Raw genomic sequence first — 23,967 nt, 5'->3', positions numbered from 1 at the left:
CCTGCACATAGAGCTTACATCGTTGTCTGTAAATGTCATCATCATCATTCATTTCCTCAGTAATAAAGTGACCGAGGTATTTCACCTTTTTATGAACTTCAAGAGTTTTTTGGGCCAGTTTAAACAAAGGGAAATTTAGCTGTTTATCCTGCTTGGTTCTACATATCAAAACAGCACTTTTAGCAGCATTGTACTCTATGTCATATTGCACACCATATTCAGTACAGACATTAAGAAGATCCTGCAACCCAGCACTGCTTGGACTAAAAACAACCAGGTCATCTGCATACATAAGATGATTTATCAGTGTTTTACCTAATATACACCCAGTGTTACAGGCTCTCAGCTGCATGGACAGATCATCAACATATAGATTAAATAAAATTGGAGACAAAATCCCACCCTGTCTGACACCATTGCTGACACCAAAGGGGGCAGAAATACTACTTCCCCATTTAACCTGCATGCTCTGATGAGCGTACCAGTAAGAGAGAATCCTCACGATGTATTGAGGAACTCCCCGTCTCTTCAATTTATCAAAAAGTTTTCTGTGGTTCATCCAATCGTTACATGACCAGATTTTTGCAGAGATTAAAAAAAAGTGTATTAATTTATCCCAGTCGCTTGCAGGGTGATGTCTGTAATCTGAGAGCTTTCTGGGTTGTGAAATGTGGTCAGCGGGGGATTTCTGTCCAGCTGGCTCAGGAATGAAAGGATGTGGAGAGAGTAAAAGAATCAATAATCTGGTCCATCGTATAGCACGGTCTATAGGGAATTCATCTATTTTGGCATAATTTACAACACCTCTATGTTTGTTTATATCGATTCTTTGGATGTTATTGACATCTTAATATTGCAGGCAGTGAGAGACTAATCAAGTCTTGGAGGATTTTCAGTAACAGAGAGAAGGACCATCTTTTAAACGCAGGATGTGGTCAGAACTGATAAACACATGCAGATTTATTTTGGCTTCGTCCATCTTCGCCACCACATTGTCCGCGCAGTGAAAAATCTGTTTGAAAATCGAGCATTTGGTCTGCCTTGCTGAGGCACTATTATGCACTGTATATTCTCACTAAGAATGGACCAGGATATTGCAAAGGATGATTTGAATTTTTTAGGTCAGCTGCGTAGGAACTTGATAAAAAGCAGAGTGACTGATGTGCAGCGTAGACTTTATCCCATTTGACATTTCAGCAACACAAAGCCTTCCACGAAGCTCACGTCTGTCAGTCCAGAGTGCTTCTGCTTTTTTAGCAAAGTTAGCAAACTACTTGTGTACTTGTATCCTTGTACACTTAATATTACCTCCTCAGTATTAAAGCATCAAAGTTGACTTTAATACATGCCATAGTCTCACCACAGTTGGGTTAAAACATTTACAAGTGCATGTATGCAATAATTCTTGTCTGTGTTTGCATTTGCAATTTACATTTTCCAAAATGAGTCATTGATTGAAAGTTAAATGGATTAGAAAATGGACAATGTCTGAAAGAGAAGGAGATGTCGTGCAAAGGGATGCAGCACAATTTGCTGAACTTTGCTGGGAAAACATTTAGCTATTTTAACTAGATTCTGAAGAAAACTTCTCTTTATTTGATTTAGTCGGTCCTCAGCTAAAGCACATATCATATCACTGCAAAGTTTAGTCTCATTCAAGACCGTTTGCTTTCAGGAGAAAGAACCAGTTATTGACAAATTAAATGTAAGATATTTTTATTATTTGAGTATTTGTACTGACAATTAACCTGTCCTAAGGTATGACCTTTAGATCAATTAAAAATAACACAAAAAGAAAATTATTAAATTATTAAATTTGTGCACAAATGCTGGGCAAGTAGAAGGTCGCTGGTTCAGTTACCGTCGAACAAACAAATCACTATTGGTGTTTTGTCAGGGAGGGCAACCAGGCTAAATCAAACATGCAGAGCTAGCTGCTGTGCTGACCCCGTCTGGCAGGGGAGTCGCCGAAAGTAGCTTTTATAGTAGGATTAAGTAGAAAACTCAATACGGTCACAAAACTGCTGTTTGATTGGACCCGATAATCCCAAAGATATAAAAGGGACAAATTCCATAGTATATATGTGTTATAAGCTTTATCTTTGTGGTGTTTATTATTGCATCAGCAGAGATATTATAGGTACTAATTCTTTACTGTACCTGCTCTAGTAACTTATGCTAAGTAATATTTGACACTGTTGCAAGGCATATAACCTCCCTTCATTAATTTTGTTACTCCAGTTTTCAAGATTTAAAGTGGAAGAATAGTATATATCATATACCAGAATGCTACTTTTGCTGTTAGTTTTTTCTGTGAATACAGACAGAAAATGTGATGAGGGAGCAGGGGAATAACATTAGGTAAAGGTATTCGGAGTTGATTTGGGGAAGGTGCGACTAAGGGCATTTTGACCATTTAGTATGCTCCTCCACTCGCACACTGAGCACCGGCTCCCCACAGGGCTGTGTGCTGAGCCCCCTCCTGTATTCTCTCTACACCCGCGAATGCAGTTCGACCCACAACAACAATCTCATCATCAAGTTTGCTGATGACACCACAGTAGTCGGACTCATCTCAAAGGGAGACGAGGCAGACTACAGGGAGGAAGTCCTGAAGCTGGCAGCCTGGTGTTCAGAAAACAACCTGGCACTGAACACTAAGAAAACCAAAGAGCTCATTGTTGACTTCAGGAGACACAGCACTGACTTAGCCCCCCTTTACATCAACGGGGAGTGTGTGGAGAGGGTCCACACCTTCCGGTTCCTTGGTGTCCTCATCTCTGCTGACATCTCCTGGACAGACAACATCTCAGCGGTCGTCAAGAAGGCCCAACAGCGGCTGCACTTCCTGAGAGTCCTCAGGAAGTACAAGCTGAACCCCAACCTGCTGCTGACCTTCTACCGCTCGTCCATTGAGAGCCTGCTAACCTACTGCATCACGGTATGGTACGGCAGCTGCACTAAGGCGGATAGAGCAAGGCTTCAGAGTGTAGTCAAGACAGCACAAAAGATCATCGCCAGCCCTCTTCCCTCCCTGATGGACATTTACTCCTCCCGCTGCCTCAGCAGAGCAGCAAACATCATCAAGGACAGCTCCCACCCTGGTTTCAACATGTTCAGCCTGCCTCCCTCAGGGAAGCGCTACAGGTGCATCAGCACAAAAACCCACAGACTCAAAAACAGTTTCTTCCCCAAAGCCATAACCACCCTGAACTCACATGCACCGATAACACAGCCCACCCCCCCCACCCCCCACCCCTAATTTTTTCTTCCCATTTCCTCTATGAACCACCACTGTGCAATACCAATTCTATGTGCAATAACCCAACTGTATATACACAACACTATTTATTACATATTACTTATATATATATATTTTTTTCCCCTCTGTTAATACTGTCCATATGTATATAGTGCTGCAGAACTGTGCCCCCCCCCCCCCCCCCCCCCCCCCCCCAACTGTATAGTGACAATAAAGGCATTCTATTCTATTCTATTCTATTCTTTACCATCTAAAATTCAGTCTAGGATTACTGTATGAAATGGAGATGCTGCAGTGTGAGTCTCTTGAGTTGCTTCTGGGATGTGTGGAGAACAGTATGGCAAGCAACCAGACTGAAAACTACACTTCCCATTTGCCTTTGTAATTTCTACAGTCATAAAGCATAAGTGCATGAGGCCCTCCCACATTATCTCTGTAGCTCTCACAGCTGAATGTTACTGGAAAACATACTTTGAAAGTGCTGGTCATGCTGCACATAACTCAGTACCTCCGCTCACACGTTCGCTCCAGATCTGCCCCAAAGAGGTGAGAATCAAGTTGTTCTTTACTGTAATTATTTGATCTTAAGTATACTAAGGCATGATGTTAATGACATAATCTAATAACTTCTGAATTCTGAATTATAATTGAGAACAGGACAGATCATGCTCTGCATCGAGCGTATCTGTTGTAAGCTAGTCTCCATTCATTTTAGCCTCTAAATTGTTTAAGCTCTTAGTAGCCAGATAGCATCTTTATTGACCAGTAAAGTGCTATGAAATATCCACCAAATCACTAGCAGTATCACAGCAGAGCAGTGATGGTCCTGTTTTTATGTACATTATCTCTTATATAAGCCGACTAATCATTTGCTCATTGGTTTAACTCTGAATTAACATCTCAAACTGCTGAAATGTAGTAACAAGCAATGATAATATACTATTAAAACCGTTGGAAAATTAGTAAAGTGTTGCATTGCGAACCTGGTTCAGTGTGTTTCGTATGGTTCAGAAATTTTTTTTTTATCTTAAAGTTCTTTCTTTTATGTCCTAAATTCTCAAAGTGAATTTATTGGAAATTTACTGAATTGAATCTGTCTTTCAGGAGTGGAAAACGTGATGTTATTAATAATTTAAGGTTGTATAAATGTTTTTAACATCATTCTAGTTTACTTGAAGAAAAAATTGCTTGATTTCAGGATATTGAGCTTTCGAAGCCATTAGAAGAAAGTTGCAGATAAATGAGTGTCATGGACATTGATCTTTGGAATTTCTAATGAAACCCATTTTCACTGGCGTGTTGGAAGTGAGAGCCATTGTTGAGATGGCAAAACGTGCTTGATTAATTACTGAAATGGCAAAGTCCTCCCTTGTGACCTCTCTATTTCCTGAGTGGAATGGACAGTCCATTAGTCCATTTAGAGTTATGACAATCTTCTCAACTCAAACCTCTCAGCTCTGCAGTCTTTATTTTCAACACATATTCCTCCACCACCTGTTTTTTACAGGTTTGACTGACATAAAGACCTTGTTCATTTAGAGATTTCAAAGACAACCTATTTTTGTCCATTCACTTTTCCCCAAAATTGATATGGAGGTTATTGGAATATTTTCGTAGGTCATAGTGAATACTTGAGGGTGGAGTGGGGGCAGCTGAACATGTGTTGTTAACCTGACTGAATATAGTATACATATAGTATGCATACATACCGTTTACAAGAGTTAAAGGAAAGGGCTGTGCTGTGATTTCTTCCATATTTACTTTTACCTCAAGTTCATAAGTACGAAGAGAGTTATCACATTTATTTTTTCTCTCACACAGTACATAAGCTCTAGCTGGGTAATCAACCAAAAAAACCTCACTATAGCAGTGCAAAAAGCTCTTTCACAGGTGCTGCTGTTCATGGTTTGTCACTCACTGCAGAGTAGATGCAGAGGTAGGTGGGCCTATGGTGGAAGTGCAAAATCTCATAAGTACTGGCAAGAGTTAAAAAATTAGCTTGATAACCTAAGCTAAGGTATATTTTTCTTACTTTAAAACAAAGGAAAGTAATGTCCTAATCCCAAAGTGATACTCTGAATATATACCAAATGAAAGCAGTGTACAAAAGAAGAATCACTGGTATTAAAATGAGAAAAACCTGTGTAATAAAAGTCTACCCCATGAATGGCCTTTTGACTCAGACAAGACCCCAGACAAGATTTTTTTCTATGAAATTTGTACCTGTGTAATTACTGTGTTCATGTTGTTTACAGTTTTGAATATGTGAAGTTATGTATTACAATATAAAAGAAAAATCCCATTTAAAAACTCATACATTTTGATTTGTTGTCAGACAAAAATGCACACTATATTATGTAAAATACTACAACTTTCAGCCTCAGTAAGAAGAATGTAAGAAAATAATCGACGTAAGACTACTTCTTCTGCTTCAAATCAAATTGTGCATTTAACCTGTGACCCTTTGCGTCTCAGATCTATTCATTTGTTAGTGAGTGAAATTATCTGGGTATGTCTCTGTTTGTCACCTCCCTCAGTGTTACATACTTCCCTTCTTTTCACGGTCATCTCAATACGGCAACTTTGAGACTGACCCTGAGGATGTGTACACTGACTCCCTGTGGTTTGCATTAAGTGTTCCATCTGTTCTTATGGTTAACTTAATTCTTTTTTATGTCACGTTAACCTCAGATATAACCAGTATCCACTGTAAATGTTTATATTTACTTGCATGTGAAGTTTAATGGTGACTTAATGAAACCTGGTGGAAAAGTCTTGCAGTAAGAAACAGCTACTCAAATATGGTATTTAGTTAACCTGTTTATTTTATATGGCTTGGTGAAATTCCTAAAGGAATATTCCCTATCTAACATAATGTCACATTCCACTTGGGCCTTTCTTGCTGCACGACTGATTTAAAATTCTCTCTGAAGTTTAGAAAATGGCTCCATTATAACTAAGATGCAAGTAATGAAACTACATTGCAGTGGCATCCTTTTCTTGCTTTTCATCCTTTCCTTCCCTTTCCTGCTTTCTTGACCCCACTCTCTCCTAACCTGTACCTATCTGTGTCCGTGTGTGCTGCGTCCAGGTATCAGGAGGAGTACAGTATGGACTCAACCAATGCCCAGTAAGTCTCTGGCAGCATCATGCTTGCATGGCATGGATTGTGTCTGCAGTGATAACTGGACTGCGAACACCAAAGCATATACATAAAGCACTTTTCACTTTGGATTCTGCCTACACCATGTGTAAACATAATGCCATTACTGTGATAAGTTGCAAAGTTGGTAGATGATGCAGAAAGGTCATTCTTTGGCTACCTTTTCAACAGTTGTTGTGGAAAAGATGTTTGGTCCATTTATAGGTTTGTCACATTTGATCCATACCACTGTAAATGTTGGAAAGGTAGCTTTCAATAAAGTAAATCCTGGTGTATTTGTTTTTCAACTGAATGTGCACGCCAGTCTTCACCCCTTCAGTGTTGTCGATGTCCATTTGTGGGCTTGAAACATGCAACTGTGTGAGCAAATATGACAGAATTCCTAGAAAACAAAGGGCTAAATATTGGTGAAACGGGGGCTGAAAAAACCAACATGGAAATTGTTCATGCCTTACTTACCATATAATGTGCATGCTTGTAAATTGACAATCATTAAAATGTTTACCATCTTTTCGACCGACCCAGTTGGGCGGTCTTTTTTTTTTTTTACCGTAATACCTTTTGGGAAATTGAGACATTTGGTGATAACTGGGATGTTGGGTTGTGGCTGTAGGTGATGGATCATCAGTAACGTGGTAAAACCTGAATATGCAATCTGTAGAATTCCTTCTCTTCTGTAGGTGGTTTTCCTTTAGCTGTCAGAGTTATGACTTGAAATGACAAGTGCAAAGTGGTAAATCCTGGACATATAAAGACCTTCTGCTTTTAATTATGTATAATACCAGTCAACAACATCATCGAAACCTTTTCTACAGTTTCACATTAAAACAATACATTTTAATGAGATGATCAATGTTATTTGCACCCCAGGTCAGTGGTTATTAATGATGTGACTGACTGGTACAAGTCACATCATCTCTGTGCTGCAGTTGTTAGTCATGTTGCAATGAAGTCCTGGGTTCTTTCTGTGTGGGGCTGTAGGTGTGAATGTGACCGTGAATGTTGGTTTATCTCTGCTAGCCCTATGACAGACTGGTGATTTGCCCAAGGTGTACCCCACCTGTTGCTCCTGATGGCTGGAATAGATTCCATCCATGAATTGGATAAGTGCATGTTAAGAAAATGGATGAATAATTGGGGGGGAAAGCTTTTCCAGCATATATATATTAGCGTTTGAATTATGCAGATCTAAAAGTTTGAATAAACAACAACAAATTTATAGTCAGATTATGGTTGATTTATTGAACTTGTAGAGCGATAGAGGAAGTTTGTAGTGTTTATGGGAGCAGTTGTCTTGTCTTGTCCAACATATGAATAATGTGCAATAGCAGCTATGGTTAACCTGTAGAAGTAAACACCTGCCAAACAAACACTGAATTTATGACACGTCCTTTAACATTATTAATCCTTCAGCAACATTAATGCTCCAACCTTTTGCCGAGACACACCGCAAAAGAAGCTGAAATGTCAAGATCCTCCCTCCTTTGTCAGAACTTACAGGTCATAGGACCTTTAAAGCTGCAGTTTTATTCTTGTTTAACCATCCTGTCAGTAAACTGGAAATGGTAATGTCACATACACTAATGACAGTGAATCTGTGTGTGTTTACTTTATTGGTTTTCTGTTTGTTTATTTGTTTTTTCTGACTGTCTGTGTAACAAATGTATCTGTTACACTTAATTTAATGAAACCACAGTTAACAGAAAAAATATTTGATTACTAATAATTTTCCTTTGGCTCTTATTGAAAACGCTTGTGTTCAAGAATCACTGGTATTACTTGTCAGCAGCAGACCTTTCAGCTATGGTTGCTGACAGAATACTTCGTACTGCTGTGTAATACTGCTTTGTTGGCTATACAGTTGGAGGTTGGGTTGAATATTGTGGCTGTGTTGAGCTATACGCATGTGTTAACTAAAAAGTGCTTAATTAAAGGCAGTGCATTTTAACACAGTGTTAAAGGATACGCCTTTTAAACTGTATTCACTCTGGGGTGATTGACCTTATTTCCATGGTGCAGCAGCTGCACTGAAAAACAACCACACTGTATTTCCTGTATTAGCAGAATTTGACATCATCAAAGGGTACATTCAGTAAGTTTCAGTTTCATTTTCAGCTCACAATGTCAACATAAGCACTTTTGCATAAACAGCAGCACGCAATTTTATCAAGGAAGGCGAAGATACCTGAAGTGCCTTCTCTGCAGTTCTTCATTCTGTCTTAACTTGCTTTCACAAAATGACCGAGCTTGATATTCGGGATTCCCTGGATAACTGCAGTAGGTAGGTCTAATACCAAAATATATACTGGAATTGAATGAAAATTGCAGGTTTATATATAATGTACAGTAGCAAAACTGCAGGAATGTCTTCAAGACAAAGATCTGGAGGATCTCAAATTTTCTGCTTTTCTGCTTTTTAACTAGGATATGTCCTTCAATGTGCATCATCAATATGTAGGACTGCTTTCTTCCATTTGCACAATATCTCCAAAATTAGAAACATTGTGTCTGAGAGTGATGCTTAAAAACTAGAAACTAGTATTAGTTCTAGGCTGGACTACTGTAATTCGTTATTATCAGGATGTTCTACCTGTACCTGAAAAGTTTTCGATTGATCCAAAATGCTGCATAAGAGTACTGACAGGGACTAGAAAGAGAGAGCATATTTCTGCTGTAAAGCTTCTCTTCATTGGCTCCCTGTTAAATCCAGAATTAAATTTAAAATCCTGCTCCTTACATACAAGGTCTTAAATAATCAGGCCTCATCTTGTGTTAATGACGTTATAGTACCATATCACCCTTTTATGGCTCTTCACTCTCAGACAGACTTCTCGTTCCTAGAGTATTTAAAAGTAGAATGGGATGCAGAGCCTTCGGTTTTGAGGCCTGTCTTCTGTGGAACCAGCTTCTAGTTTGGATTCAGGAGACAGACACTATCTCTAGTTTTAAGATTAGGCTTAAAACGTTCCTTTCTGATAAAGCATATAGTTGGGGTTGGATCAGGTGACCCTGAATCCTCCCTTAGTTATGCTGCAATAGGTCTAGGTTGCTATGGGATTATCATGATGCATTTAGTGTTTTTTCTTGAATTACCTTTTTCACTATGTTGTTTATACACCTCTCTGCATTTCATATTTGTTGTTATTAATCTGAGCCTGGTTCTGATGGAGATTTCTTCCTGTTAAAAGGGAGTTTCTCCTTCCCACTGTCACCAAAGCGCTTCCTCATAGGGGGTCATATGATGATTATGGTTTTCACTGTTTCCTTTATATTATTGTAGGTTCCTTACTTTACAATATAAAGCACCTTGAGGCAATTGTTGTTGTGATTTGGCACCATATAAATAAAATTAAATTGAAATTGACGCAATGCACTGGTTACTTAACCATTTCTTTCAATGATTACAATTTAATGAAACATTAAAAAATTATTTAATTGTATTTTTATTTGCCTGTGAAACATTTTCATACAATTCTCTCAGAGGAAAATTCATGAAGTTAGTATTTCCTCTACAAAAAAAGACATTATTAGGGTATTTTGACTTTTTTTTTTTTTAAATCCAACTCATGAATTACTTAATTTTTTTTTTTACCATTTTATGAAGTAAACCCTTCTGTGGCCTTTAACATCACCCCAGTGCCATTATCCAATCTGACAACCTTGTGCTTTTAAGTCTTATCCAGGCACTGAGGTCTCTGCACTTTTTACGGTGCTAAGCCTTAAACTTAGGACTTCTGTAAATCTGCAGTTCATGCATATTCTGATTCTGTCATAGAAAAGGATTATCAAAACTCACACATGGAGGCTAGATCTAAATTATTTCTGCACTTAGAGCACTTGAGCAGTACCCTGTTAAAAACCTCAACATTTTTTTTTCCTTTTTTGTACCTTTTCATTTTCTGGGGACGAAGGAACATCTCTTTTATGTGAGGTCGCTTTCGTTTTATGAAACTATTCGACAAACAACATTGCTACAATGCTCTTGAAATATTCAGTCAAGAGAAAGAAAAATTTGGTTTTACAAAACCAGCACAGTCAACACAGCCGGCAGTAATCTTAAAGCTGCACATTTCTGTCAGAACTCCTTAATAAACCTTGAAAGACATATGACAGTTGCTTTGAATAAGCAGCTTTCAGATGCCTATTTAAGGCTTCACTGCACTAACGTTTGCTCATACATTCATAAGTATTAGGAACAAAACATTCAGTGTAATCTGGGTCCGTCAGCAGTCCACACCACCCACGCTCATGTGCAGCAGCTTACAAGTTGTACATATCCTATAGACAACCAAAAATCACCCATCCCTGCCCTTCCATGTTTCCCTTGTCTATCCACTGAACACCTAGGTCCTATTAAAGTAAGCGAGGAAGGCTTCCCCTCCAGATGATTATGACACAAACACTTACACATCCTATTTGAGGATTGTGGCTTCAGTGTCCATTTGATAAGCTTCCTTCACAGTTAACACAGTCGTGTCTGAGCTGAAGTCCATATTCTATTTTTGCTCTATAATAAGGCTTTGGACCAAGTACCTGCAACAATTGGGAAGTTTTGAATGCTTCAGAGTGATAGAAGTAGAGAATAACAAAGAAGCCACTGCTTTTTATTCGTGGAGTATTTTTAGAAGCCTTGCAGCGTTTATATCAGGAACACTTTAGTGGGAGGTGAATAGGACATTTTCTATTTTCAACTCTTTGCTTTGTCAGAGGGGCAGCAGAGCAAAGCTGCCATCAGAAAATCTAAGGCTGTGATGTGAAAGAGTGTTTTTTCACACTGTTTACAGGTAAGATACATCATTAATGGTCTGCATAGTGATTCTGTGGCCTGGTTATCATCAGAAACCTTGACTTAATGGGTCGCTTCACTAAGGCCGCCTGATTGGTCAGGGATAACCGAACTGATGCGTTACAGATTTGTTTCTATGCAACTAGTTGCAACTGGCAGACTGCAAACTAAAACATACAAGGCAAGGTTGCTGTTGATTGGGCTCTGCAATAGATGCAGAGCATGCAGCATCTTAGTACCATCTTAGGACTGATACCTGTTGTAGGCTCCTTCTTGAGTGGCTATTATGACCCCCATTGTCTTGTTGTGCCGTTTGCCTGTGCTTGATTCTGCAAAACTCTCACACATATTCCATATGGCGCAGAGCATCTGGCGGCTGTTAGACAGAATTAGTTTTTTTGTTCTTTTTTTTTTTTAAATCTAGAATGAGCATGGGGCTTTGAACAGCTCTGTTCTGCCCGTCTGATTTTCCCGAGGTCAACAAGCTGTTTGATGTTTATTTACATGGTCTACAAAGCAGTTGTAGTTGTTCAGTGTTTCACACGAGGAGTTCATAAAATTGCAATCCTGTCACTGGCAGCGGTCGCGGTAAACAGCATTTGTATTTGTGTTTGTTTGTGTGCTTGTGTGCCACCTCAATACTATACATATATGTATATATATTAGTGTTAAAGCTCTATATACCGTAAAGATTTGTTAGTTGAGGACTCAAGGTCATATGATGCATCTATCCTATGTGCAAACAAAGGGACTGCATCTTGTGTGTGTGTCTGTTGTGAATAGTGTGTGACTCCTTGGATATACAGACTACTAATCATCTTACCCTACAGTCATTGGTGGTGGTTGTTTGCAGACTCGAGATGCCAAAGGAAAGAGAGTATGTACTTAAAAGGTATTGCTGTGGGTTCACAGCTTCTGGCAGCCACCTTATGTGGAAGAAGACCTTTTTGTACCCTTGGTCAGAAGTGTTTTATAAGCATGATAAAAGGTAAGGACATTAAATGTTTATCCTTGTGTATTATGTGGACAGAAATATGTGTGATGAGAAGTGCTGTAAGGCCATAATTTTGACTGGCTGGTTTAAAAAAATGCACAGAGACAAAAAAAACCCAGCTGTGGGCAGTTCAGTAATTTATAGCTTCTTATTCATGTCCATCACTTGATCACTTGCTGTTTTGTGAAAGTGTTGGCCACAAAACATGTTTGCAAAACTGTAATTTTTATGCTTTTTCAGTTGTGATAGGACCATAGCTTGGAACTGTATTCTGAATCTTTGACAGTAAAATATTGTTTATATGGTTCAAATGACTGAAATTATAGCACAAATGCACAGTTTTGAGACTATTTGAAGATGTTAATGTTAATGTTGGGTTAAGTCATTTTTAAATATAGTCTCAGGAACTTTATGACATGGAAATTGAGAGCCAGTGGTCTTAAGAAAATAATGGAAAGCTAGAGCCATAAGCAAGACATGTCTGAATGGCATATTGAAGTCCTAGTTGTTGACATATTTCTTGCTGTGTACTTTGCCAGTTCCAGTAATTGACAGCATATACAAAATACTTTATAATGTCAGCCCAAACTACTGTTTCTTCTCTTACTTAAATAACTGAAAATTCTTTGCTACTAGAAAGAGGTATAAATACTTACATGAAAATCTGATCTATACACCCACCTTTACCTGGCATGTTTTAGCTTGCCAAACAAAAGCAGCTGCAACAGATTTATATAACACATCATATTACAGTTACTTACATCATTTTCCAGTATATTTATACATTCACCGGATAACATGACATCGACCCTTTTTCTCTTTTTCACTCATCTCCATCTTTTAAATTGGTAATTCCCAAAGTGTTCAGTAAAGTATTAATGTGCTCAGATTGTGTTTTCCATTAGTTGTGTCTTAGATCAAGATTTAAGTTTTATAAATAAGTAATCAGTCTGTAAATCCACAAATGTTATTTTTCCTTACAACTATTCATGGTTGGCTTAGGTTTTGCTCTGTTCACATTTCCTCCATGTGCCTATAGGCAGCAGGGTAAATATGAGGCCCTAGTAACTTTCATTCAACTTTATAAGTTCTTTTACAGCTTCTTAGGTGACCGATACAAGTGAGTGAGATATGTGTGTAATGGAGTCTGTATGGATGGGCATTTGGAGATGATGGCTTCTACATGTGTGTCGGTGTGTGTATTTGGCTCAGTCTGCATCTGACTAATTCCTCGTGCTCGGAAAGCATGCCACACAGACACGTGAGTGAACATTTCCTGCACTGAAAAACTGTCTCTATGGCAATACAGCCGGAAGGAGGAGTGAGGGGATTAGCTGGAAAATGGCTCATATCATGTTCTTTCTCCTACCTACACTCTTTATCTACACACACATACTCCCTTTGGAGTAGGCTGCTGTAATTGCCCTCTTGCTCGCTTCTCTCCTCCCTTGTCTTTTCGCACCCTGTATTCATCTTGTCAGACAAGGTGGAAAGCTACAAGGGTCCCTGCTGTGACTGTAAGACCATTATTACTTTCCCTTCATGTTCTTTAGTGACAACAAGCTCTGTATATTACAGAAATGGGCAATAGGCCTGACTCATTACCTTCAATTGTCTAACCTACCCACAGTTCTGTAGCTACGTCATCATTCATGCTTAAGTGATTGTTTGGTGCATTATGTCTGCTCAAATCTTTAATAGCTTTGCATGTGTCATAGTAGGTGTGACCACTTAAAAAGCATTGCTAAAGTGCTGTAGTTCTTAATAGGGAGATAATTGTCAATTATTAATGGAAGCTTTTTTTTACTGCTGAATATAAAGTGGGCTCTCCTCTTGTATTCTCTCTTATTTATGTGAAGAAATAAGGCTAGACCCCAGAGGTACTCATTGTCTCTCAAATTGTAAACAAGGTTTCAGAGTGCTGAATGTGTTGGCACTCTTAAAATTCGCAAATAAATATTACGAATTTTATGAAATGTTTAGAAATATTAAGCAATTAGAAAAGATTCAGTCCTATTTTGCGCTTTTCACAGCACAAATTGGTCAGTTTGAATAAATATCTCACTAAATTAATTTTAAAAATACTTTAAAACAAAGTATTTCTCTGAATGTGGAGAAGTTTCCCAGTCGCTGTTGAGAGTGTGTCAGTATATTTACATAAATCTTCATTAATGACTGCAGATGCTGTACGTTTGAATTTCAAGTGAGATGTGAATGTACTTGTGGTCAATATTGTTATTGTACATGGCAGACAGTAAATGCTGGGTAACAGAATTAGTGAAAATAATATACAACTTATTCTAAGTCTGTATAGGTTGCATGTGATCTGCTGGCTGGAGTTTACTGGAAAAAAAACTCAATTCTGTTGACAAGAAGTGAAAAATCACAATAAAATGAAACGTATGAAACATGAAGACTTCTGGGAAATGTCACCATATTGTTACTGTTTTCTTCTATGTTTGACCTTTCTGCATTGTCCCCACAGGGTTCAGGTAGAGTTCTATGTGAACGAAAACACCTTCAAGGAGAGGCTAAAGCTTTTCTTCATCAAAAACCAAAGGTCAAGTAAGTAACCATAAACTACGCTCCTCTGCTTCTCTTTTAGAGTGAAAATGGTAAGCGGCTTGCTGCTGCTAGATACATTCTGAGCCAAATGAACAATAAGTGCATAATAAAGGAAATGACAGCCAATGATGACATATTTCCACTTTGTGTCTCAGTTGGGGCTTTCATTATTACATTAGCTGCCTCATTGTTGGGGTTTTAGGTGTTCAAGCTGTGACCCAGCGTGGACAGAAGAGTATGGCTCATTTGTGGAGAGATGAGGCGGAGGTGCAGTGTTTTTCTCATTAGGACATGCCACATTGTCTCTAAAAAAGACACTGGTATGACTCAGCAGTTTGGTGCACTGTGTCTGGAAGCTGTTCATTTGCATGTAGTTGTAAAAATGTACACTATGGGAACTCTCCCATCTCCAGTTGGACATGTCGTTACCGGGTCCGTGACGCTGGCTCTGCTTTCTTTCTCTCAGCTTGTTGTTGTCACTAGGCCGCCATAGTCTTTGACATAAAACAGCAGGTTTTAATGAAAATGTCACATCGTGCTGCGGGGGTCTTCTGCTCCATTTGTTGTTTGTTTGTCTGCCCTGCTTCAAATCTTTTTAACACTGACGCAGGCTTCATTGCAAGGGGTCGTGTCACTAGGGATTAGCTAGCTTGCTGGCTGGATGACTGACTGGCTAGCTGACACTGCTAGATTTAAAAAAGCTTCTGTCATCTTCTGCCAGGCTTTACTTTTTATGTGTATTATTTAGTGTTGTATGTAGTAGGTTGTATGTGAGTTTATCGGTACACTTATCTCCACAAAAAAAACTTGTGATTTCATAAACATCATTATCAACTGTGGCTATTTCTATGCAAGCCCACCAGGCATTCATACTGCTTTGTAGTGCTTCTGCACATTGTTAGTATACAAAAGTGCTAGTGTTATTTTTATGTTCTTCTTGAAGGATTTGAAGGATGTGCGTCAGGGGAAATCAGCTGTGCCAGGCTGCTGTAGAGGCATGGAAATATATTAGTTATGCTTCAGGGGTAAAAGCATTTTATGCACCTAAACGACCACAAGTCGAGCAGTAGCAGTTCACTATGATGAAGAGAATTTGCTGGATTTGTTGTTAACAGCAGTCTCTGTTTGAACTTCAGACTGCAGTCAAAGTGTACACAAAAAACAGTGGAAAAAATCAACAGGGAGCTTTAAGTCTGAGCCTGTGAATAATGTGAAAAGATGTAAGCAAGCTCATCTTTAAGTCACTCAGTTTACACTACAGCTTTTTTTCCTTGCTCCACAGGCCTGAGGATCCGCTTGTTCAACTTCTCACTGAAGATTCTCACCTGTGCCCTCTACATATTAAGAGTCAGCTTGGAAGATCTGAAGGAGAAAAATGGGAGCCCATGGTGAGAGTGAGACTCTATCTCTCCCTATTCAATCACTGTTCCTGTTCCGATTTTGTTAAAAATTTTATACAGGGGGCTTTTTTTTAATAAAAAACAAAAATTGAGAATAAATAAAAGCTAGAAAAGAAAAGGGTAATAGCCAAATCATCACAGGGTAAGTAAATGTTAAAGCGGTCCTTCCAGATACCCAAACTCTACCGCACAAAAAACATTAAAGCTGAGATAACGTGAGTGAGATAAAAACGAAACCATGTATGTAGTGTAACGTTGGTTTATTACTCCATCACTCCCTCTGGCTTCACTGAGCCCAACATCAGCTGTCATAACCAGTACCACAAAGTCTGTTATTAACAGGTCTGAAAAAGTGTATTTACAGCATTTTAATCTAGCAATTCCAAACAATTTCCAAAATATTTTTTTGTTTTCCAAGTGTAGAAAACAGTAAATGTAAGTGATTGCAGCGTGATGGCTTAGTGCTTAGCACTGTTTCCTCATAGAGGATCCTTATTTCAGTGGCTGGTAGGGCCCATCTGTGTGCGGTTTCCTCTGGGGGCTCACAGATAAACATGTTAGGTTAGTGCTGCCTGTGCTGGATTATAACAGACTGGCCAAAAAGATTCTTCATCTTGAGGGTTTCAGTGAAGATTGTCAGGAGAGCATAAAGCATAAAGGATACAGTACCATGAACTATTTGCCACTTCCTAATTTCTGGGGAAAAACAAAAAAAACAAAGAAATCAGGAAAAGGGGAAATGCTTTTTCTCGACACTGTAAGTATATGTGAAATATTCTGTTTTTGACTTTCACAACTTTGAAGTTATTTATTTTGTAGTGATTATATAATTTTACTGTTTATGTGAAAAAGTTGCTCCTCCTGTGCAATTATGTGGATGTTCGATTCCCAGTAGACATGTTTCCACCCATTCACACGTTCAAACTGTTACTCTGTTTTTATCTTTTCCTTACTCCTGTCCGTGATACAGTGCAGTGAATCGAAGCAACGGTTGGAATGATACATCAGAGCAACCACAAATCAAATGGTATGTTCATGTTAACATGGCACTTCATAGTAAAATTATTGGCACACAATAGTTAAGGTTGCTATTATATGAAGATGCAGTGAAGTGTGAGTAAAAGTTTCACATTGTTTTTGACAGGGAACGCATTTTCTGGGTGAACAGACGGGAGTCTGTATGGGCAATACAGGTGAGCATAATACCGTTTCTGTGTGCATAAATCAAATTTCATTCCATGAACTCGGTCTCAATGCATAATTCAGCCAAAAAACACCACAAGCCATTTATTAGATAAAAGCACTGCAGAGTATGGACGTTCCCCGCTGAAGGCCGAGAAGAGTCTGCATTTGCGGGGTTCATTTATCTTTCTCCCCTTTGCTCCAGGTGACAGTGGCCTTAATCAGTTTTTTGGAGACTATGCTTATCACATATCTCAGCTACAAGGTAAGAGACTGACTCACACTACAAATTTTATCTTTTTAATTCTTATTGGTCTCTTGCAGCTTCTTGATCTAAGTCCAACACTTTATGTTTCCTGTCTTGCGAACCAACAGCTTTCACTTTCCAGCCTCAGTGCCATTCCCCAAAGACAGCCCCATCACAGAGCCAGCAGTCTTTGCTGCAAATTCTAAACTCAGACATCAAGCACACTGTCTCAGAAAGAAGTCAAGATAAAGGCTCTACAGAGCTTAAAGTGCTGTTTGTGTTTTGTCTACATACACTTGACAGAAAGATGCATCACAAATGTATTTAGGTCTGATTTGCAAAGCTTAGTGCACCTCAGCATTGATTCCTAAAGTTGCTGGAACTCTACCAGAAGGTTTAAATATCATTTGTCTCAAAGTTATTCCCTCGTGTGGTGTTTTGATGATGTTGGAGGGTGCGATCAAGCACATCCACCTAAAACCTCCCACAGGGGCTCAGCTGAGTGCTCATTTTCATATTGATCAAACCATTAAGTGAGCGCTGGTACCTTATGAGTGGTGATGATATGGTCATCTTTAAAGTGATCACTCCCGTCAGGAAAACATTTTTGTATTGCAGGATAACAATGATCACTTCTCGTACTGGTTTTTCAGCTAATCTTCTCTCCCTGAACCAGCCGAATGCCACAGAACACAATCAGTTCCCTTCGCTGTAGCTGTCAAGAGTTCAGGTTCAGGTTTCCTTAAATCTGTCACACATCTGAGTATGCACTTCTTTTCTTAGTTTTCGTGCATGCAAAAGGAGGATTGTGCACATTGCAAGTAAAATGTCAAAAAAATATGTGTTAGTGAAATGTACAGTATATAGAAATACAGAATATCTGATGGCAGACAGAATATTTGAAACATTTTACAACCAACACAAACATATCTTCATAACAGACCATTCAGTTCTCAGATATTTATTGAATTGAGCAGCATCACATACTGTCCATATTTTTTTTTCTTTAATTTTTAGAAATTAAGATTTTAGGAATGAACACAGTATCAGTTTGGATTTGAACATCTCCCACAGCTTTCCCTGAATCTAAGTTGCACCATTGCTTTCAGCTCCTGCTGAGATCCTCAGATGTTTGCATTCGGGTTTATTACATGGAGTCTTTATCTTCTTTCCTTCAGTTCTGATTGAACAGGGATTCCTAGTGCTTTTACTTTATGAGTCACACATGCCAATGTTAAATTTTGTCCTCAGATTATTGTGGTTTTCAGGTACTTTTGTCTTAAACTGCTGCTTTTTACATGTCTAGTTTCCAGTGTCACCTCCTCAGTGTATCATTTCACACTAGCGTAAATTTATAGTGTTCTGCTTCTTGAACATAAACGTTATACCTTGCCAGTGAAAATATATGCAGATATATTTTTACTTATGTTCTTATTCACTGCTATATAATACCAAATGTAATTATAGTGCACAGAGACATTATGTAAGACACGTGTAAATGAGCAGAGGCTGCATCATACAGTCGATTATGTAAACCCTTCATTATGAAAAGAGATTTAAGTGGTATATATATATTAGAACCTTTTTATCTTCATTTTAAACTTTCTATCTTACATTTAAGAACAGTAGCTAAGCATAACATGCACAAACTACAAACAAGGACATTTGAATGCTTTAAGTACAAAGTCAGGTGTTATATTCAGATACTGACACTAAAATCTTTAATGTCAAAGAACCATCTCCTCTCAACAAAGATTTTAGACGTTAGCACAGAAAGTTGTTGTTCTTTTTCCTACATGGTGTTGTTTTATGTTGATGTCCTCCATTATTACCGAAGGCAGATCCCTGCAGCAGATTCATTAAATTGTTTCCCATTAATTTCCTTTCAAGGGAAACATTTGGGAGCAGATCTTCCAGATTTCCTTCATACTGGAAATGATTAACACAGTGCCGTTTATAATCACAGTAAGTAACTTAATCAGTTCGCCTTGTCCACAAAACAAGATCTTCAAATATCAGATATGTACAATTTTGAATTTAATGAGAAACTACCTAATGCATTTTAATTTTCTTCTTTATTATTTGTATTGGGAATTGTAACCTCATGTTATATATGAGGTATGTTAACTAAATATCGTTTTACTAATATACTGTATATTTTCACCCTGTCTCTTTCTTTTCTTCTTGAAGATTTTCTGGCATCGATTAAGAGACATATTCGTCCCTGTGTTTCTTAACTGCTGGCTAGCCAAAGGTGCTCTGGAGAATATGATTGTAAGTTTTTTACCAATGTAAATAAAGCATGTGTTGCATCTTACACACTGAAGCTTCATTGTACTAGAGAGAGTAAACAAAACTGTATGTTTTCTTTATTACTATGGGCTTTGAGGTTAAATTATCTGCCCTCTAGCAGCCATATTAGAGCTCATGAGTAACATTGTGTAAGTGCTCAGTGGGTTGATACAATGTAGCAAAACAGAATTTAATTGACTAGGCTAATTTCTTTCTTTCTGGTTAGCTGGCACTCTCTTTTTGTCGACACTGATATGTGCACAAAACAACGCATCTTTTTGAAGCTACATTTGTCTGTGTAACATTATTAGCAGTAACAATGGTTACTTTGATAAATTAGCCTGCTGTCTAATTAGCTGGCTACAAAGCTAACACTAGCCATGTTATTCATTCAGCTGACGTATTTAGGAGAAAACAAAAGACGTGTTTTTAATCAAACAGCAGACATTCATATTCACGCTGCAGAAGGCTTTACTTACTCACTAGAAGCTTGCATAAGGAAGAAGCAAGCACTTTTTCTTTCTTTTGGAATTGACTGCATGTTCTTGAGGCTAGTGCACGGCATGCACGGCAGATATCGTGGCCCTACACTCATTGGCCCACTTTATTCGAAATACCTGTTCACGTTCTCATTTATACAAATTTCTAATCAGCCAATCACACATGGTAGGTAACTGAATGCACCTAAGCATATTTACATGGTCAAAATGACCTGCTGAAGGTCAAACCAAGCATCAGAAAGGGTAAAAAAGTTAATGTTAGTGAGTTTTGAATGTGGAGTTTTTGGTGTCAGAGAGGCTGAAGTATTTCAGAAACTGCTGATCTACTAGGATTTTCCCACACAACCGTCTCTACAGTTTACAGAAAATAGTCCAAAAAAGTGAAAATATCCAGTGAGCATTAGTGCTCATACCACACCATGTCACGAAGCTCAAATAATCTCCAACTGGTTTCTTGAACATCACGATAAGCTCATTGTACTCAAATGACCTCCATAGTACCCAGAGATTGCCGTCATGGATATGGAGCCAACAAATCTGCAGCAACTGTGAGTTGCCATCGTGTCAACGTGTCAAAAATCTCTGAGGAATATTTCAAAGACATTGTGGAATCTATTTCGTAAAAAGTAAAGGTAGTTCTGAGGGCACAAAGGTTTCAACCCAGTACAAGCAAGGTGTACCTAACAAAGTGGTTAATGAGTGTATATTGTTAAAATTTGCAAGTAACGCAGTATATTTTTAGAGTACTACCCAATATCAAGAGCAAGTCGAGCCAAAGCAAAAAGTACAAGTGTGGGCACGGCGAAGTTTAATAAAACACAGAGTTCACAGAAATCTGCTGTTGTAGTATTAGTGTTGCCCAGAAGGGTTTAACAGGTACATGAAATTCAAAGCAATTCCATTGGATCCACCTGGTGCAGTGTGTGCTCTCGCTGTGATTCAGATGAGACAGAGTAAGAGCTACATGCCAAGACGGTAGGTGGCAGATGGTTGAATCTGTGGCCAGGGGGGTGGTGGCAGGCAGAACATGCTAACAAGGTGCAAGTGAAAATGAGTCGTGAGCTGCCACACTGGAAGATGGACAGTATGCTAATATAGCAGTATAAAAAATTCTTCCAAAGAGGAAAGGGCACTCATTTTAGTGTAGTTTGTGTGTTAGTAAAATAATGGCCTCTACAGTAAAGTAAGAGATCTGAGCTTTAATTTTAATGATTTTAATTTGGTTTGGAAGGAATTTGTACGTGTGATACAGTATGGCCCTTTTAATACTTTGTTTTGCAAATACATTTTGTTCCAGTTGTCCTTGAGAAATTGTTTGTTTTTGCTATCACAAGTGGAAAATGTGTTGTATTTCTCAATCAGCGATATGACTAATGCACTAAACGGTTTTTGCACTGGAGAGTAGATCTGCCCATTTAAAAACCTCTTTTCTTGTGTCCAGAATGATTTCCATCGTGCTATCCAAAGGACCCACTCTGCCATGTTTAATCAGGTGTTCATCCTCATCTGCACCTTACTGTGTCTGGTTTTCACCGGGTGAGTCAGCCTCTGTTCTCGCTGTTAGTCACTGAAGTGTATCTCTGACCGCTGATGCACTCAGCGCCATTTATTGACCCCTAGGGGCAAAATCTGTTCTCTGAACCTTGTACCACGTCACCCCACAAACATTGTCTCACAGTTGGTGGTCTGCATGGCTTATTATCTGGTAGAGGCAATATATGTTGTAGAAACGAAAACTGGAAAAAGCAAAACATGTAGCTATTCAAAGATCTGTTGAAAGCAGGCATTGTGAGCTACTGTTGGTTATTGGCAAAGGTTAATGATTTTTAAGAGGTAGTATTCATGAAAGAGAGAGATTTTTCTATATTTGCTACTGTTGCTGGAAAAAGAAATGCTTATAAAAAATACACTGATGATCAGCGTCAGAGAAAACAGACTTTTACAAACACTGTTATTGTATTGATAACCTTGTTTTCTTTATTGTTAATTGATTTTCTTGTTTTAAAACAGTGAATTTAATCAAAGTTGTGTTATTTCTGACATCATAGCTCTGATTCACTTTCCCCCAGCCCCAGACTTTGAAATGTCCAACTTATCCAAAAAAGATAAAAACACCTAATGAGCAGTCAGAGGAAACTGACAGAACAATGATGGTGTCACTTTAAATGCCATACTGAGGAGAAGCCCACGCTGGGCTGACCTTTGGGCCTTTGTTCTTGGTTAAATTGAATTGTAATATCCAGTCTAGACATGACTATATTACCATAGTGAAAGAGATTGCCTTAGTAGAATATATCCCCTTTCATATGTTATATTTTAATTATCTTTACCCGTAGGACATTTGTCTGGTGTCATTGTATGATTCCTCGTTTTTATGCAGGGCTTGTGGGATCCAGCATCTAGAGAGAGCTGGGAAGAACTTGACCTTATTTGACTCGTTCTATTTCTGCATCGTTACTTTCTCCACCGTGGGCTACGGGGACGTCACGCCACAAATCTGGCCCTCCCAGCTGCTGGTGGTCATTCTCATCTGTGTTGCCCTGGTGGTCCTGCCGCTACAGGTACCGACTCTGTGCTAAATTAAAAACCAGCGATTCGCAAAGTGCAGTGAAGGGTTGCAGTTTGTTGTAAGCCTTGTGTTAGGTCTGTTTAATCACAAGGATTTTTTTGATATTCTGCATTCAGTGATGACCTTTGTGTGGGTATCATCAGATATTAAATGACATTTTCATGCTGGCCTGCAGCTCGTAAAAGTCTAATTTGGTCCTTCGCTTCTGTGACATTTTTTTGGCTGCAGAAGAAGTTTGCAAGTGCCAGTCAAAATGCTGGCTCACACTTGCTGCATCATTAGTCCACATATATACTGTGTTATTTATATTTAAAGATTGCAAACAGGTTCATCCCTTCACATGTCTCGAAAGTTTCTGTCCCTGTGGAGCAAATTGAGTGAGAAATGGAGATGAACTCGCGCTGCTGCCAAATTACTCCACTAGCAGTTTTCACTCCATCTGTGTCCAGAAAGCAAGTCTATCTCTGTTTTATTATTTATTTCATTCGTGCTGCTTTTGACATCACTCCACTTTTGCTGTCATTGTGTCAGTTTGAAGAACTAGCATACCTGTGGATGGAGAGCCAGAAGTTGGGGGGCAACTATAGTCGACATCGGGCGCAGACAGAGAAGCATGTGGTGCTGTGTGTCAGCTCGCTGAAGATAGACCTGCTGATGGATTTCCTCAACGAGTTCTACGCTCATCCCAGATTACAGGTACAGTGAAAAGACCAAATGATATGTTAATATGCTGCTATTTTTGCTTATTTCCAGTATGTTTCCACTATATCTTCTATATTTCTATTGCATGCTTTAATCACGAGCATGAGACATGAGACTGGTTGTGTAATTAGCTAAGTCATGTAGTACACAGTGACTATTCAATATAAAATAAGGCAAAACGTTTCAACCTGCCAGCCTAAGAATCAGCTGATTTTTCGCTCAGCCAGTCGAAGGACAGATGAGCTGTATGTATTTTTTTCATAAGTCAGAAGAATCACTACTCCTCTTTCAGTATTTGGTAGAAC

The 23,967-nt window shown here is 38.7% G+C and overlaps 1 protein-coding gene across 22 annotated transcripts in view; it reads left to right on the top strand.

Annotated features, from left to right (window-relative positions):
• Positions 1-23,967, top strand: part of kcnt1b (potassium sodium-activated channel subfamily T member 1b) — a 74,476-nt gene that overhangs the window by 21,296 nt on the left and 29,213 nt on the right. For 18 of the 22 annotated variants that reach the window (XM_025897192.1, XM_019365675.2, XM_025897193.1 and 15 more), the window contains 11 exons: positions 6,354-6,392; positions 14,691-14,770; positions 16,053-16,158; positions 17,141-17,197; positions 17,315-17,363; positions 17,558-17,617; positions 19,490-19,564; positions 19,790-19,873; positions 21,833-21,927; positions 22,772-22,952; positions 23,492-23,656. In XM_025897192.1, coding sequence (XP_025752977.1) covers positions 6,354-6,392; positions 14,691-14,770; positions 16,053-16,158; positions 17,141-17,197; positions 17,315-17,363; positions 17,558-17,617; positions 19,490-19,564; positions 19,790-19,873; positions 21,833-21,927; positions 22,772-22,952; positions 23,492-23,656 — 991 coding nt within the window. Of the gene's footprint in view, positions 1-6,353; positions 6,393-8,569; positions 8,707-14,690; positions 14,771-16,052; positions 16,159-17,140; positions 17,198-17,314; positions 17,364-17,557; positions 17,618-19,489; positions 19,565-19,789; positions 19,874-21,832; positions 21,928-22,771; positions 22,953-23,491; positions 23,657-23,967 lie in introns of those variants that run through there. The other 4 variants (XM_019365678.2, XM_013276874.3, XM_019365689.2 and 1 more) reach the window with 2 other exon arrangements.

Source organism: Oreochromis niloticus, linkage group LG12 (genome assembly GCF_001858045.2).
Source record: "Oreochromis niloticus isolate F11D_XX linkage group LG12, O_niloticus_UMD_NMBU, whole genome shotgun sequence".
NCBI classification, from domain to species: domain Eukaryota; kingdom Metazoa; phylum Chordata; class Actinopteri; order Cichliformes; family Cichlidae; genus Oreochromis; species Oreochromis niloticus.
This window is presented reverse-complemented; position numbering and strand designations above follow the sequence as displayed.